Source organism: Melitaea cinxia, chromosome 18 (assembly GCF_905220565.1).
Source record: "Melitaea cinxia chromosome 18, ilMelCinx1.1, whole genome shotgun sequence".
Classification (NCBI taxonomy): domain Eukaryota; kingdom Metazoa; phylum Arthropoda; class Insecta; order Lepidoptera; family Nymphalidae; genus Melitaea; species Melitaea cinxia.
In genome coordinates, this window is record NC_059411.1 from 5,838,477 (window position 1) to 5,854,330 (window position 15,854).

The window sequence follows — 15,854 nt, forward strand, 5'->3', positions numbered from 1 at the left end:
GCGGGTTAATAACATATATGGCAAAGCAACGTTTGCGGGGTCAGCTAGTAACAAGATATAATAGTAATAATTATCTTTCGTAATATTTAATTAAATAATTTCACAATATTAGATATATAAAGTTTCGTGAAAAATAATGTAAAACTCCTAAATGAGTAATTGAAAAGTATTGGGCTGAAAGTGAAAATGAAACTGAAAGTACAATAATTTAATTTACGTTCCCTATTTACTCTGTACGATTGTCGTCGACTGTCTTATTTTGACAATGTCACTTGTCAAAAATATTTTGAGTATTATAGACGAGTGATTTGTTAGCAAATTTTAATGAATCCGCGTAGATACTAGCCATTTATTTCATACTAAAAGCTCACATCGGATTTTGAATATGACACCAATGTTTGTGACTGTACATGAATGAGTGACACCGGTAGCGACACAGAAGCGACCGAGCACACTGCACTCATGGATGGCCACATAGCTGAAGCCCGACCCGATAGGGAGATCGCTGAACGGATTGCTAGGAAACGAAAGACAAAATCCGAAACACAGCGTAGCTATGGTGTAAGTTATAACGTATGAATTACCTAAAGTGATTTGTTATCTGATCGTTTCTCAGTGAAATCTTCGATGACTAATCCGGTTTAACATTTAAAATCATTGCTTATACGTCATAAAAATAAATATTAAAATAACGTTTCCATCAATTTGTTTTATCAAAACTATTACGAAATATCAAAAAATCTCTTTCTTTGTAAAAGTTTGCAGTAAATATAGTTTTTAAAATCAAATTAACAAAATCAATTAAAAAATTATTAAAACTTTTAGAGCGTCGAAGCTTCGCAAAGTTCAAGATCAGGTGCAGTGGGCGGTTCAGGTCAAAACCCCCGCGAAGCAACAGTGGAACCTCAGATTGAGGAGCTGGAGTTGAAGTATGGAGCAAGACATGTCATCAAATTGTTTGTTCCTGTTACCTTATGTATGATAGTCGTTGTTGCCACTATATCGTCCATCAGCTTCTATTCAGTCAAAGATGTGTATTTGTAAGTAACATGAGTAAAATTATATTCAAAGTTTATGTGACATTAATTTATTAAAATTAATTTAAATTAGCATAACTTAGACTAGTAGTTTATGAGATCCTATTAAATACCTCTTAAAATAAATAGCTAAGCTGCTTGAATTAGTATTTATGTAATAAAAGTCTTATACACATTAATAAATACACATTAAGAAATCTTTATTTACTCTTAAAATCCTCTTTTAACCAAGTAATCAATAGCTTTGCTTACTCCTATAATACTTATGTATCTATGACCTTTATTTGTATATTTGTCATTTCATTACATGTATATACAACTATTGTATTACATATTTTGAAAACTTTTTACTTACTCTAATAAGTACATTTTGTAAAAATAAGAAATGCTCTTACATATTTCTTATTTATTTCAATTGCTTAAATGTATAACTTTATTGTATTATATTTTCAGGGCCTATACACCGTTCCACGAAGAGAGTCCACATGCTGTTACTAAAGTATGGAATGCTCTTGCCAACTCTATGATCTTGTTGAGTGTGATAGCTCTGATGACAGTGTTGCTCATTGTTCTGTACAAGAAGAGATGTTACAAAGTCATCCACGGCTGGCTCATTCTATCATCTCTGATGCTACTCTTCTTATTCTCATACTTGTATATAGAGTACGTAATTTTATTATTATTATAGTTTTAAAAACAGGTAAGAGGGAATTTCCTTTTTAACATTTTACTACCATCATGCAATCACAAAGATAGCTGTGGTTTTTGAACCTGGTAGTAATCTACCAAGTTCACTGTTCCCTGGATCTCCACATCCTGAATCTCACGGTACCTTCGAGTTCAGTAGCATCAATGTCAGAACAGCTAGTAGTTGTGATTATTGAATTATTTGGGTTTAAAGTCAAAGAATGGTCTCTACAAACTAGGTAGACGTAGACTACATAACTTTTTTGAAGTGTAATGACTGTTTGACCTTTAAATATGTCACATACCAGCCATATATAAATAAGTAAAGCAGAATATTTCACTCAAAAATAATGTGGATAATAAGGGAATTTCTGTGTCAGACCCACACGATATTCCAGGGGTGGTACCATGATAAGGAAACCAGAATCTGATGATGTCATTACAGAGAAATCGCGTGGAACCTTCGAAAATCGTAGTGGTGACTAGTGCCTTTATTAATTTATTTCATCTACTTATGTTGTATTACTTGTCCATGTAATTGAAGTCAGTTTTTTCGTTTGCTAGCAAACACAATTACCTTTATATTGATTGAACCCCCTTCTACATATAAAACTATTATTTTGTTATTTGATAGTAAATTTACCATATAATCTAACTTTTTTTTAATTGATCTCAAGTGAAGTTTCCCAAAATATATGGGACTAAAAAGTTTATGGTTGACTAAAAATGTAAGTTACTGTTGATTCATATTTTTTGGTATTAATATGTTGAAATATAGTTCTTTAAAAAAATAGTATAGCGGACTCTGTGAACATACGTCAGTTTACCACGTGACAAAAAATATATGACGAAAAGGTTAAATATAGTATGCTTGGTATGTTAAAAAATAATGATCTTGATCACGAACCATTCAATTTCAAATATGTCATGTTCAGAAATTTACGTTCTTAATTAAAGTTTTAGTTCTTAAGTTGTGAATTGTAAATATGTATAATGTTTAATAAACGTAAGCGCAGAACAAATTTTTATATCTCTTTTACTTTCAGAGAAGCATTAAGGGCGTATAATATACCTATGGATTATATAACATTAGCATTTGTAATGTGGAACTTTGGTGTGATGGGGATGATAGTAATACATTGGAAAGGTCCATTGCGTCTCCAACAGGCATATTTAATATTCATAGCAGCTTTGATGGCTTTGGTATTCATTAAATATATGCCAGAATGGACAACATGGGCTGTGCTTGCTGTCATTTCTATTTGGGGTAAGTGTAGATTTAGATTCACTTGAAGATGATCAAAATTTTAAATTTTCGTGTTATATATTGTATAAAAAAAAGTATTTATTAGTAAATATTTTTGTTCTTTTATAATTTATAGTTTCTGTATATTTGTAAGTAAATCTGTCAACTAAATTTATGTAATAAAACGATGACAAAGATTTTTTTTTGTTTTCAGATTTGATAGCAGTGTTAACACCAAAAGGACCACTAAGAATATTAGTGGAGACAGCTCAAGAGAGGAATGAGTCTATATTCCCTGCTTTAATATATTCGTGTAAGTTATCACTTTTAGCTGTTTTATTTGAAATTAACTTGAGGTTTTTTTTTTTTAATATTCTTATGTCTTCTATGAATGTTGTTAAAAGTACATAAAATTTTATGATATTATTATAATACAGGAAGTTTAAATATGTATTTGGTGTCAAATTTTTTTAAATATATATTATACTTTGTTGAAACAAACACCATGAATTATAGTATATTATACTCAGTTTTCTGTAATTGGAAGGAAAATGTTAAGCTTACAGAGCTCATAAATTTTATGATCACATGACGACATCTTTATGTTTCTTTTGCTGTTCAAACCTTACATTTAATACAATAATATAATATCAATTGACATTGTCAACGCTTGAGTGAACAGATGTGTGTCAAATTTTAAAATTTTTATTTAAGTAAAATAATACATCATTTTGATAATTTTCGACAAAATTACAGTGTCTGTTGCCTATTAAAACCATATATAATATAATACGTACCTAGTATAAAACAAACTATGAGCGTCAGGCATACACCATCAAAAAAATACTCGAGTCCGACACACGCCGGCTCGCGTTCTGTCCACACGGATTACGATTCTACAACCTCAGACCATGTTTAGAGGACGGACTTTAACGATTTTAGGAAAGAGATAATGTCATGTCTTGAAAATATAATGCTTAGCAACAAACAAAAGTAGAGGAGGTGGTGTTATGCTATGTGTGCGACGGGATCTGGATCCAGTACCATGTTTAGAGTGGCGGGGCACCCCTGCCACTGAGTCACTGTGTATATCTATACCAGCAAATGCTATAAACTCAAGCCACACACTACATATTATTCTGGTTTATTTGTCACCAGATTTGAACGACTTTAATAGTCGTTATGAAGAATTGGAAAAAAGTGTACAACACATAATTGATAGGTTTCCTTTTGATAACATACTTTTGCTAGGCGATTTTACCCTACCTTGTTTATCCTGGACCAACTATAATGAATATTTAAACCTTTACTTGGGCTCTAAAGTTGTATCTGATAGTGCTAATTCATTTGTAGAATTAATGTACTTCCTAGGATTAAAACAATATAATTTAGTTAAGAATGAATTTAGTATAATTGTGTTTACAGGCAAATGAAGAAAAACCGACTTCAAGTATATCGACAAGTAATACAACGTAGGTAGACAAAAAAAATGCCAAGTAAATACGCATTATCAAAGATTACTCCAAAAGTTTTAATCAGATCTCGGTGAAATTTAAATACGCGTAACTTTTAATCGGTACTCGGATTTCTCTGGTATCCCATCATCAGATCCTAGTTTCCTTATCATGTTACCAAACTAGGGATATCTCCTTTCCAACAAAATTTTTTTTATCGAAATCGGTCCATAAACGACCGAGTTATCGCCGAACATACATTAAAAAAAATATATACGGTCGAATTGAGTAACCTCCTCCTTTTTTTGAAGTCGGTTAAAAACAAAGTCGCTTTCTCTGGCCCTATGTCCCTATGTATGCTTAAATCTTTAAAACCACGCAACGGATACTGATGCGGTTTTTTTTTTAAATAAATAGAGTGATTAAAGAAGAAAGTTTATATGTATAATAAAATCCATTAAATAGTGGAGAAATACTGTTATTTTTGAGGTTTCTAATGTGATGTCGTAAATAATTACATTTTTTTCGCTTACATTGCAAACGCAGGCTGAACCCTACGAGATTTATCAAAATAATGTACTAAGTATTGTACACATTGAAAAGTTCCACAGAAAACTCCGTTATGGTATATGTCTATCTCTTATGGATATCCCACAATAACATTTTTTTGTCATTTACTTTTTACGACATATAATGGCTAATTTTCGAAGCGATTTTAACCAATACAGCATTAATCTTTATCTAATTAAATACCTTAAATACATTGTTTATTTAATATACATTTATATGGCCCTATGCAGCATATATGATTTAAATGAATATTTTCGAAGATATTACAGATTTAAAAATTGCGGGACGTAGCGTTTGCGGCGGTTCCAGCCAGCCGGGGCGGCGGGAGCGTGCCTATAATAATATAAAAAGTAAATAAGTAAAAATGTAGTGTATGAATTTAGATATTCCAAAGATAGCAGGAAATTTTCATGGTTTAGGGAAAGAAGAATTGTTTTACTCTAAAGTTTACGCGTGCGGGCCACGGGCAGTAATGAATAAATCAAAACTACTGCATCGATTTTAATCATTTTTTCAGTGAATGACATATATTTTATATCCGTGCGAAGCCGGAGCGGGCCGCTAGTGTATATATACGGTCGAATTGAGTAACCTCATCCTTTTTTTGAAGTCGGTTAAAAATATTAGATTTATGCTTTAGCAACACTCCGTGCTCCGTATCTCATATAGTATCAAGACCAATCATCGTGGAGGACAGATATCATCCAGCATTAAATATAGATGTTTTAGACTTAGACGTATCCCCTTTACTTGAGAATAAAGCGCAAACTCCCAATTTCTACAAATGTAATTACGATGATATTAACAGTTAGTTACCTCAAAAAAATTCGACTGGAAAGATTTGTTATCTTGCGATTCGGTAAATGACGCTGTAACAATATGTTATAACATCGTTCAATCATGTATTTTTTTATTGGTATCCATAAAAGTTTCTTATAAAAAATCATATCCTTCGTGGTATAGCCGTGGCCTAATAAAAATTATTAAAGAAAAAAATAAACTTCATAAGCGCTGGAAAAAGTACGGTAACCCCAGAACTATGATGAGTTTAGTTTGCTAAGAGAAAGACAGCACCGAGTTCAAAAAGCCTGTTTCGATTTATTCACTAGCTCTTCTGAAAAAGTCATTAAAACATCACCTAAATACTTTTGGAAATATGTTAAAAACAAAATGGGTTCTGTAAACTTTCCTTCTAAATTCACACATAACAATATTGACTATACCAAGGGCGATGATATATGTAACGCGTTTAACAAGTTTTTCAAAAGTGTTTTTTTTTTAAGATCTCAAGGAACAAACCCTACAACACCTATTAGGGTAATAGGAATATTAGGATAATACTAACTCTAGTAGTAACTGTTTGTCTAAAATTAATGTTAACAAAGATAATGTTTTAAAAAAATTACGAACTATAGACAAAAGTAAAGGTGCAGGATGAGACGGTATCTCGGGGTCTTTGCTATTCCATTGCAATATTGTTTGACAGGTCACTACAAGAAGGAATTTTTCCTGATGCCTGGAAAAAAGCCCAAATTGTTCCCGTCCATAAAAAGGGTTCAAAGTCCTTAATTTCTAACTATCGTCCAATATCCATTCTCAATACTATCGCTAAGTTGTTTGAAAAAGTAGTGTATGAAGATATGTAGATTTAATTATTGCTAAGAGACCATTATCCCACATACACAACACGGATTCATAAGCGGTAGGTCAACCTTATCTAATTTAGTTATATTTTCTGATTTTGTTTTAATAATAATAATAATAACTTGTAAAACACACTGATCCTAACACATACAATATATGCATATACATATAACGTCCGAGGCAGGCATTACAATTTAAAAGCAATGGAGAAAGGTGGACAGGTTGACGTGGTCTATACGGATTTTGAGAAAGCTTTCGACCGTGTAGACCATGACATCCTTCTTGAAAAGCTACACGGTGTCGGACTTCATGATGATTTGTTACGTTGGGTGCGGTCTTATATTACATACCGTACGCAGACTTGTTCTTGGAGGTTATAGATCCGACTACATCCATGTACCCTCTGGAATACCAGAGGGATCTCACCTCGGCCCTATTTTCTATTGCGCGTTTATTTATGACATAAGTACGGTTCTTGTAAACTCAAAACACTATGCTGACGACAAAAAAAGTATACATAAGCGTACGCGCGGTTGATGATTGTAAGCGGTTACAACATGATCTTAACAACCTATTTGATTTCTATACAAAGAACAATATAAATGTTAGATTCAGAAATATCAATGTATTAGTTTTACTAGTAAAAATAATCCTATTGTTTTTAAATATAATTTTAATGGCGTTGAAATTGGCAGAATAAAGACGGTCCGTGATTAAGGTGTATATTTTGATAGCAAAATGTTAATGTCTTCTCATATTGATATAATGAGATGTAAGAAAACACTAAGAAATCTTGGTTTTGTCATACGAACCTGAAGTCTCTTTAAAGATCCTATTAGCTTCAAAATAGTTTATTATGCATACGTTAGAAGCATCTTAGAATACGCTGCTCCTATATGGTCCCCACGGTATGATGTTTATATAAAACGCATTGAAAGTGTACAAAAGAAATTTGTTCATCCCCTTAAATTTAAGTGTGGAAAAGCCGATGTATACGGTACTTACAGGTTTAATATGAAAATAAGTTTGTTAAGTTAAATTTAACTATTAAATAGATGGATGGTCGTAATTGGCCTTTTTGGTTATATTTCATTCTTGTTTGTTTTATAATTTTTTCTGTGCTGTGTATCATCCCTTATAAATAAATAAATAAAATGAAACAATGCTATAAAACATGCTTAGAGGTTCTTTTCCTCACAAAATTTTCTAAAACCTCAGTAAAAGTATATTGTCCTTTAGATTTGAACTTACAACTTGTTAACTAAAAATGTGAACAAATATCTGCTTCTAATGTGCGAACACTTCTGAATGTACGGGACTTACTAGAGCAACCCAACTGGGGTAGTTTTTTTTTAACGTGGGGAAAATCCTCATGGACACCCTCTGGCGAGGGGGGCACCAGAGGGGAGTCAGACTCTTACTGAATAAAAACCATCCACGTGTGAGCAGATCTCCGCCTAAATGGAGCCAGATGGGGTCGCGTTAGCATGCACCGTGTCGCCCCGGCGGCCGGCCCGAATGAAAACATCCGGGCCCCGGCACCCAGAGAGGGGCGGCACCTACAAGACCACCCCTCCCGAAGACTTGTGAGGTATCAAGCTAGCCAAAGGTCCCCCGAACCCCAGCCGGCCACCCCACGTAAGGGACGCTCAACCGTACCAGTCTACCGTCTGCAGAATGGAGACGCATGTCCAGGAGTGTCCCCCCTCCAAACCAGGCAGGCCTGACCTCCAACGTCCGGCTACACGGCGTTAGGGGTCCGTCCCGCCTGATCTCCAACGCACTGAGCTACTGAGCAAAGCTCGAGAGAACCCAATGCGACCCGGCAACTACCCCCACGGGTCCCACGGATTGCACCGACAACCGAGATAAAAGCTCCAAGGAGCCAGCACCGCCCGGCCCTCACGCAACTGGTCTGCCGGATTGCACTAGCAACCGAGCAAGCTCCAGGGAGCCAGCACACCGCGCCTTAGCGCTACTGGGTGGGCAAGCTTAGCCCCGGAATCCTCTGACGGCCAAAGCTCCTAGGGAGGCTCGCGACGTCATCTCCAAATTTAACATGACGATCAGTAGTGCGCTTAACTACAGCACCAATACCATCCGAGGCTCCTTTGCCATGGGGAACTTCTTGCTAGTTCAAGGTTACGAGCCTTAAAGAAGGGAATAATTAATATTTGTCAAAACTTAATTAAACAGAGGTTGTGTTTCTGTGGTAAATAAGATGACCAGAGCCTAGTTGTATTAAATATATATATGCGGTTCAATTAAATTCGGTTAGTTAATAGTAGCTTGTTTGCAGCGACGGTGATGTACTGCCTGGCGGCGACGGGCACTGAAGGTGAGAGGCCGCGCGAGCTGCGCCCGCTCAACCCGCGTGACCACGGTCCGTGCTTAACACTCTCTGCCGCATTTACCACACCTTAAGGCTATTCGTAAATTACGTCACTCATATGATGGCGTTTGATTTCACAATTTTTTACCTCGTTCTTGTCACACAAGGTCGCATTTCCTTCTTCTAACGTGGGACGTAATTTATGGATGGCCCCATACCGATGGGAAAACTAGAGACCAATGCAATTCCAATTACCTCCAAAAATGTCTGATTCATATAGGTATTCATATTAAACACAAAAGCATTAAATTATCCAGGAATTTCCCCTAAGAAATACCTGAAGGTAATTCCCCTTATATTTGAAGGGCAAGATCAATGTGTGTAAATGCGGTTTGCGCTTAACCTAACATTCTGTAGTTTATTATACTTTTTGAGTTTATATGGTGTTAATTGGTTTGTAAATATTTTAAGCATGTTAGTGTAATCTGCATTGATCGGTATTGTTTGACTATAAAGCAGAATATTTAAAGTATGCATGTAAATATACCATATTTTAGACTATTGCTTCAGTTATAATTGTTTATAGACTAAAAGCCTAACATTTAAAAGCATTTTATTAAATTGAATTAATAACATCCAACAAACAATATGCATGCATGTGAGCATGATCTACATACGTTATTCCATAACGTTTATATAAAATTTGATTTAACCTCTAACAATATGACCGATAATTTATATGATATGATAATTATTTAGGATCGCGGGAAGGCGGGTCGAGTGGGAGTGCGGAGGGTGGTGGGAGCGGCGAGGGAGGCAGAGGGGCTGGTGGAGAGGGCGAAGGGGGTTTCGATGAGGCATGGAGAGCGCGTGCGGCGGGGGCGGGGGCAACAGGAAGAGTGGGGGGAGCGGCCCCACGGCGCCTGCGTGTGGATGGAACCGCGCCTGCGCAGTATGTTACACGTGTCGAACGCGCGCCTCAACACCAAGACAACGAGGAGAGTGAGTTGCTCTTGTTCTGTACACACACCTAGTAGATAAGTAACCCGAGCATAGATAACTTATAATTGCGTTTACTTGCAAACGTAAAATAATCGACTTCAATTACATCAACCAGTATAACTATGTAGGTGGTCCGTAAAACAGTCGATTAAATACACACTATTAAGAATAACCCAAAAAGTACTCTAGAAAAACAACTAGTTTTGGTGGTGGTCGACCATCCTCTAGTCTATAGAGTCGCAAATATATTTAGTTAAATGTGCCAAAATAATTGTATTTACTATAGAATTCTTGTTAAGTACAAATTTTTTAGATTACCGAATTGGTATGTGGGAATTCATCAACAGATTCCAACCTCTAATACATAAGTTGTAGCTATCATCTACATCATTCCATCTAAAACTATGTCAATACACTCATTACTAATGTCGCTATGAACGAATTGTCAAATTCTGTGAAAATTATATTCCTAAACAAGTTTCTTTTTTTTCAGAGGGTGTTAAGCTAGGATTGGGAGATTTCATTTTTTACAGTGTACTAGTAGGTAAAGCTAGTTCATATGGAGACTGGAACACCACACTTGCCTGTTTTGTAGCCATACTTATTGTGAGTATATTTAATTTTACTATAATTTGATAATCTAACTATTAACCCATTAAACAACTCTCAGAGCTACGTGAATTAGGCATTATCATTATAACCCATACAGATATCAGTATTGATTGTTGTATACTTTACAAAATATAAAATTTAATTATACTCGGTAACAAGCAGTCTTTTTAAATATAATCTTAATATATATAAACTAGCCGTGCCCGCGGCTTCGCCCGCGTTGAAATCAGTGTGTCACAAAGTTTTCCAGGCAAACTTCCAGTGAAACTCTCATCAAAATCGGCTTAGCCGTTATGTAAACCTTCCTCTTAAACCGCATGAAAATCCGTTCAGTAGATTTTGAGGGAATCGATCACATACACTTTTGGAGACTTCGTTTTATAATACACTAACTGTTGCCCGCGACTACGTGCGCGTGAAGCGCGTCGCGTTTAACAAAATGGTTTGTTGAATTCGTCAGAATTGTGGTATGAAATAATGTAGTAATAATATAGTATTGTAGTGTAAATATGTTTAAATATACTGCATGTAATTTAGTTTTTAATATGGTTCTACGTAACTATATGCCACAGAACAGCGTAACGCACGCTCCTTCGTGACTCCGTGACGACAGGGGCAAAGTTAATAAATCTGGGTAGGAAATTTTATACGAAAAAAGTTCACCACTTATTGTAGCTTTTCTAGCCAGAGTATCTGAATTAACAGGAAAGCCCAATCTGTGGCAGGCTAGCAGCGGCTATAAACTCTAGTTATCTATGGTACATAATTGTTTTATATATCTGTGTTTGTATATAGTCTGTCAAATATTATCTTTGGATATTATATACTATTGTACATGTATTGTACTAAACTTCATTACAGTGATGTCAACTTAGGGGTTTTCCTCCCAAATTTAGGGGGAAAAAGTGTTTTATAACTTCAAATAATTTTTTATTTTTTATTTCAAAATAAGCAAAGTAAAGATGTAATAGAATATGCCCTGGGATAATCCAATCTAGCGATTAGCGAATCCTATTCATTTTTATACACACCGCCTTAGCGAAATCTAGTGCGATTGCTTGTTACTAAGAAAGCAGAATTAAAAAAACGTAAGGTTAAACTGCGTTTATGTTTACTACAAATACGTTGATTATTATTAGTTATTTGCTTGTTCAATTCGTACTTTTATCAGCAAGTCATTCGTTAAAATATCTAATGTTAGAGAAAAAAAGAGTATTGTCAAAAATATACTATTACTAGCTGTGCCCGCGGCTTCGCCCGCGTTGAAATTAGTGTGTCACAAAGTTTTGCCGGCAAACTTCCAGTGAAACACTCATCAAAATCGGCTTAGCCGTTCCGTAAACCTTCCTCTTGCCAATGGTGGAGCCCTCTACAATGGTGAAACCGCATGAAAATCCGTTCAGTAAATTTTGAGCGAATCGATCACATACACTTTTGGGGACTTTGTTTATAATACACTAACTGTTGCCCGCGACTACATCCGCGTGGTTATAAAGATATGCATTACTATTAAGATGTTTAACGCAAATTATTGTTTTATTTCAGTTACTTGAAATGCTTATCACACTGAGTAACTTTTTAAAAGGCACAATTTAGTATAATTTAATAGTTGTTTTTATAAAACCTCTCTATACACCACATTCTTAGTTTTATTTTCAGGCAGCAGTATAAATAACCTATCAGGCGAACTTATATGTTTCATACAAACTATCAACCCCAATTAAGTCCCTTAGCGGTGGAATATCGCAAAATCCGTTCTTAGCGGACGTCTACTAACTATAATCTACCTCCCTGCCAAATTTCATCTTTGTCCATCCTGGATGGATGAACCCTCCAGCGGTTTTTGAGTTCTCGTGATGAGTGAGTCAGTGACCTTTCTCTTTTATATATATAGATTACGATGCATTATTTAGACACCATCTCATCATCTATAGAGCACACATTTTACATTTCAAGTCTCTTACTTCAAAAATATAGAACTTTCATACAAACTTCCAACCCCCGTTTTACCCCTTTGGGGGTTGAATTTCATAATACCAGTTCTTAACAGATGTTTACACCCCATAAGGAAACTACCTGCCGAATTTCAAGTTTGTATTTGTTATAGTTTCGGAGATTTCGTTATGAGGGAGCCAACCTACCAACCCCCGGTTTAACCCCAAAAAAGAGTTGATCTCTAAAAATACATTATTGGGACACCTTTTCACCATCTATAGAGTTTACATTTTAAATTTCAACTCTCTTACTTCAAAAACATAGGACTTTCATTCAAACTACCAACCCCCGTTTCACCCCCTTAGGGGTCGAGTTTCGTAAAATCGGTTCTTAGCAAATGTCTACGTCCTGAAACCTACCTGTCAAATTCCAAGTTTGTATCTGTTATAGTTTCGGAGATTTCGTAATGAGTGAGTCAACCTACCATCCTCCATTTTAACCCCAAAAGGGTGTTGATTTCTTAAGATACATTATTTGGACACCTTTTCACTATCTATAGAGCATACATTTTAAATTTCAAGTCTCTTACTTCAAAAACGTAGCACTTTTATACAAACTCCCAACCCCCGTTTCACCCCCTTAGGGGTCAAGTTTCGTAAAAACCGTTCTTAGCAAATGTCTACGACCTATAAGGAGCCTACTTGCCAAATTTCAAGTTTTTAGGTGTTATAGTTTCTGAGATTTCGTGATGAGTGAGTCAACCTACCATCCCCCGTTTTAACCCCAAAAGGGAGTTGGTTTCTAAAGATACATTATTTGGACACCTTTTTATCATCTATAGAGCATACATTTTAAATTTCAAGTCTCTTACTTCTAAAACATAGGACTTTCATACAAACTTCCAACCCCCGTTTTACCCCCTGAGGGATCGAATTTCGAAAAATTCATTCTTAGCGGTAGTTTACGCTGTATAAGGAACCTCCCTGCTAAATTTCAAGTTTGTAGGTGTTATAGTTTCGGAGATTTCGTGATCAGTGAGTCAACCTACGATCCCCCGTTTTAACCCCAAAAGGGAGTTGGTTTCTAAAGATAGATTATTTGGACACCTTCTTATCATCTATAGAGCATACATTTTAAATTTCAAGTCTCTTACTTCTAAAACATAGGACTTTCATACAAAATTCCAACCCCCGTTTTACCCCCTGAGGGATCGAGTTTCGTAAAATTCATTCTTAGCAGTAGTTTACGCTGTATAAGGAACCTCCCTGCTAAATTTCAAGTTTGTAGGTGTTATAGTTTCGGAGATTTCGTGATCAGTGAGTCAACCTACGATCCCCCGTTTTAACCCCAAAAAGGGGTTGATTTCTAAATATTCATTATTTGGTCACCTTTTTATCATCTATAGAGCTTACATTTTAAATTTTAAGTCTCTTACTTCAAAAACATAGGACTTTCATACAAACTTCCAACCCCCGTTTCACCCCCTTAGGTGTCAAGTTTCGTAAAATCCGTTCTTAGCGGATGCCTACGTCTTATAAGGAGCCTACCTGCCAAATTTCAAGTTTGTAGGTGTTATAGTTTCGGAGATTTCGTGATGAATGAGTGACCTTTCGCTTTTATATATATTATAGATTATAGATTACGCGTCACGTTGTTTGTCCGTCATGGACTCCTAAACTAATTAACCGATTTTAATCAAATTTGCAAACCATGTGCAGTTTGTTCCAACTTGAAAGATAGACTATATTTTATTTTGATATATGTATTTATTATATTTAAGAAAAAAACGTGGTACGAAGTTGCCAGGTCAGTTAGTGTTTATTATGAAATTAAAGACAAAAATAAATGATGTAATAAAAATTGAACTAAAAAATAGACAATAATATACAACTACAAAGAATAACATCTCTTCATATGTAATTAAACAGAAAAAAAAGTTTAATTATAATGATAATAAACACACGGTCGTCTGTTCCTTCGCTATGTAACTTAATGCGTGAGTTATTGGTACCAGCCGGCTGATGTAGCTACATTTTGTTTTTCGATAATTACATACAAATAATACTTATATAAATAAAAATAAATACATATATCATATCCAGACTCGAGGCGGGAATCGAACCCACAACTCCTAGAGCAGCAGGGTCACTGCAAACTGCGCTAACGGGCTAGTCGTAATTTTGTATTATTTGTCGTTTGTAATATTAAATCATTGTCAACAGGGCCTCTGTTTAACTCTGCTGCTGTTAGCGATATTCAAGAAAGCACTGCCTGCTCTTCCCATATCAATAACCTTTGGTCTTATTTTCTACTTCGCTACGCGTTGCGTCGTTAAACCGTTCGCGGACGCACTGGCGGCTGACCAAGTCTTTATTTAATAGCTGATACACTACGTTAATTTTTTTAAATATAAAAATGTTGCCACAGTAAAAAAACTACTCAGTATTCTGTAATTTGTTGTCTTTATGGATGGAGGTTTGTCATAAAATTTAAAAGTATACTGGTTATAAATGTATATAATTTATAAAAAAAGGTAATATTAAAATCGTATCGTTTATATTAAAGTTGCCTAAAAAGTTAACATTTCATTTTTTAAATTCATTTAAATTTTTTTTTGTCTAATATTTGTGAAGATAGCGTTTTAAGGCAACGAGATTACTTGCTTTATTAAACCTTTGAGAATTTCTGGTGAAAGCAGTTAAATTTATACAGCTAAGGGAGCAGTTGAACTGTCAATCCTCTGAATAGTAGCATTGAAAGCACGGTCTTATCCAACTGTAGTTTTCCGACCTGGGTAATCACAGGTCGGGAAACTACGCTAACGCGGAACTAAGTGGTTGGTTTAATGGTTAAAAGCCGCCAGAGGCATGAGTGGCATGACGATCGCTTAGTGAGTAAGACCGTGGTGCTGTGCAATGAAGACAGAATAGCATTGTCTCTTTTCCTATCACACATCACGCGTTTATGTTTTAAAATATAATCAATTACATTTACAAAAGTCAGTCAATGTAACCAAAACAATGAAATGTCACTCAATATAACCAATACAATGAAATGTCACTCAATATAACCAATTACAATGAAGGTCGCCACAGCACCACGTGACGGCACTAAGCGATAGTAGTGACGTACAGCAACGTACAGCGGTGTTGAAGCGAACGAAAAGTTAGATATTATCGTACTAATCTCTAACCAATAAAATTGGGCTTAGTGTTCTGACCTGTGTAATAAGACCGTGATTGAAAGTTAGATTGACAGAGGATATAACTTCCGTCCCACGGATTTAACTTTTTTGAAAGCGCTTTGTTGCTGTTCAGCTCGATTTATTTGTCAAT

At 35.4% G+C, this 15,854-nt stretch overlaps 1 protein-coding gene across 1 annotated transcript; it reads left to right on the forward strand.

Moving 5' to 3' along the window:
* Nucleotides 1-414: 414 nt before the first annotated feature.
* LOC123662473 (presenilin-1) lies at nt 415-15,064 on the forward strand. The gene is made up of 9 exons (XM_045597314.1): nt 415-561; nt 826-1,040; nt 1,491-1,700; nt 2,771-2,991; nt 3,185-3,283; nt 8,938-9,021; nt 9,730-9,972; nt 10,466-10,578; nt 14,742-15,064. Exons 1-9 carry the CDS (start codon nt 415-417, stop codon nt 14,895-14,897), a joined length of 1,488 nt encoding a protein of 495 aa, XP_045453270.1. The 3' UTR covers nt 14,898-15,064.
* The last annotated feature ends 790 nt before the right edge of the window (nt 15,065-15,854 follow it).

Bases quoted from the DNA above. Each gene is read 5' to 3' on its own strand.
- LOC123662473 (XM_045597314.1), top strand. From the start codon at position 415: ATGAGTGACACCGGTAGCGACACAGAAGCGACCGAGCACACTGCACTC. The intron at 1,041-1,490 runs GTAAGTAACATG...TTATATTTTCAG, and splicing joins TCAGTCAAAGATGTGTATTT to GGCCTATACACCGTTCCACG. The intron at 9,022-9,729 runs GTCCGTGCTTAA...ATAATTATTTAG, and splicing joins GCTCAACCCGCGTGACCACG to GATCGCGGGAAGGCGGGTCG.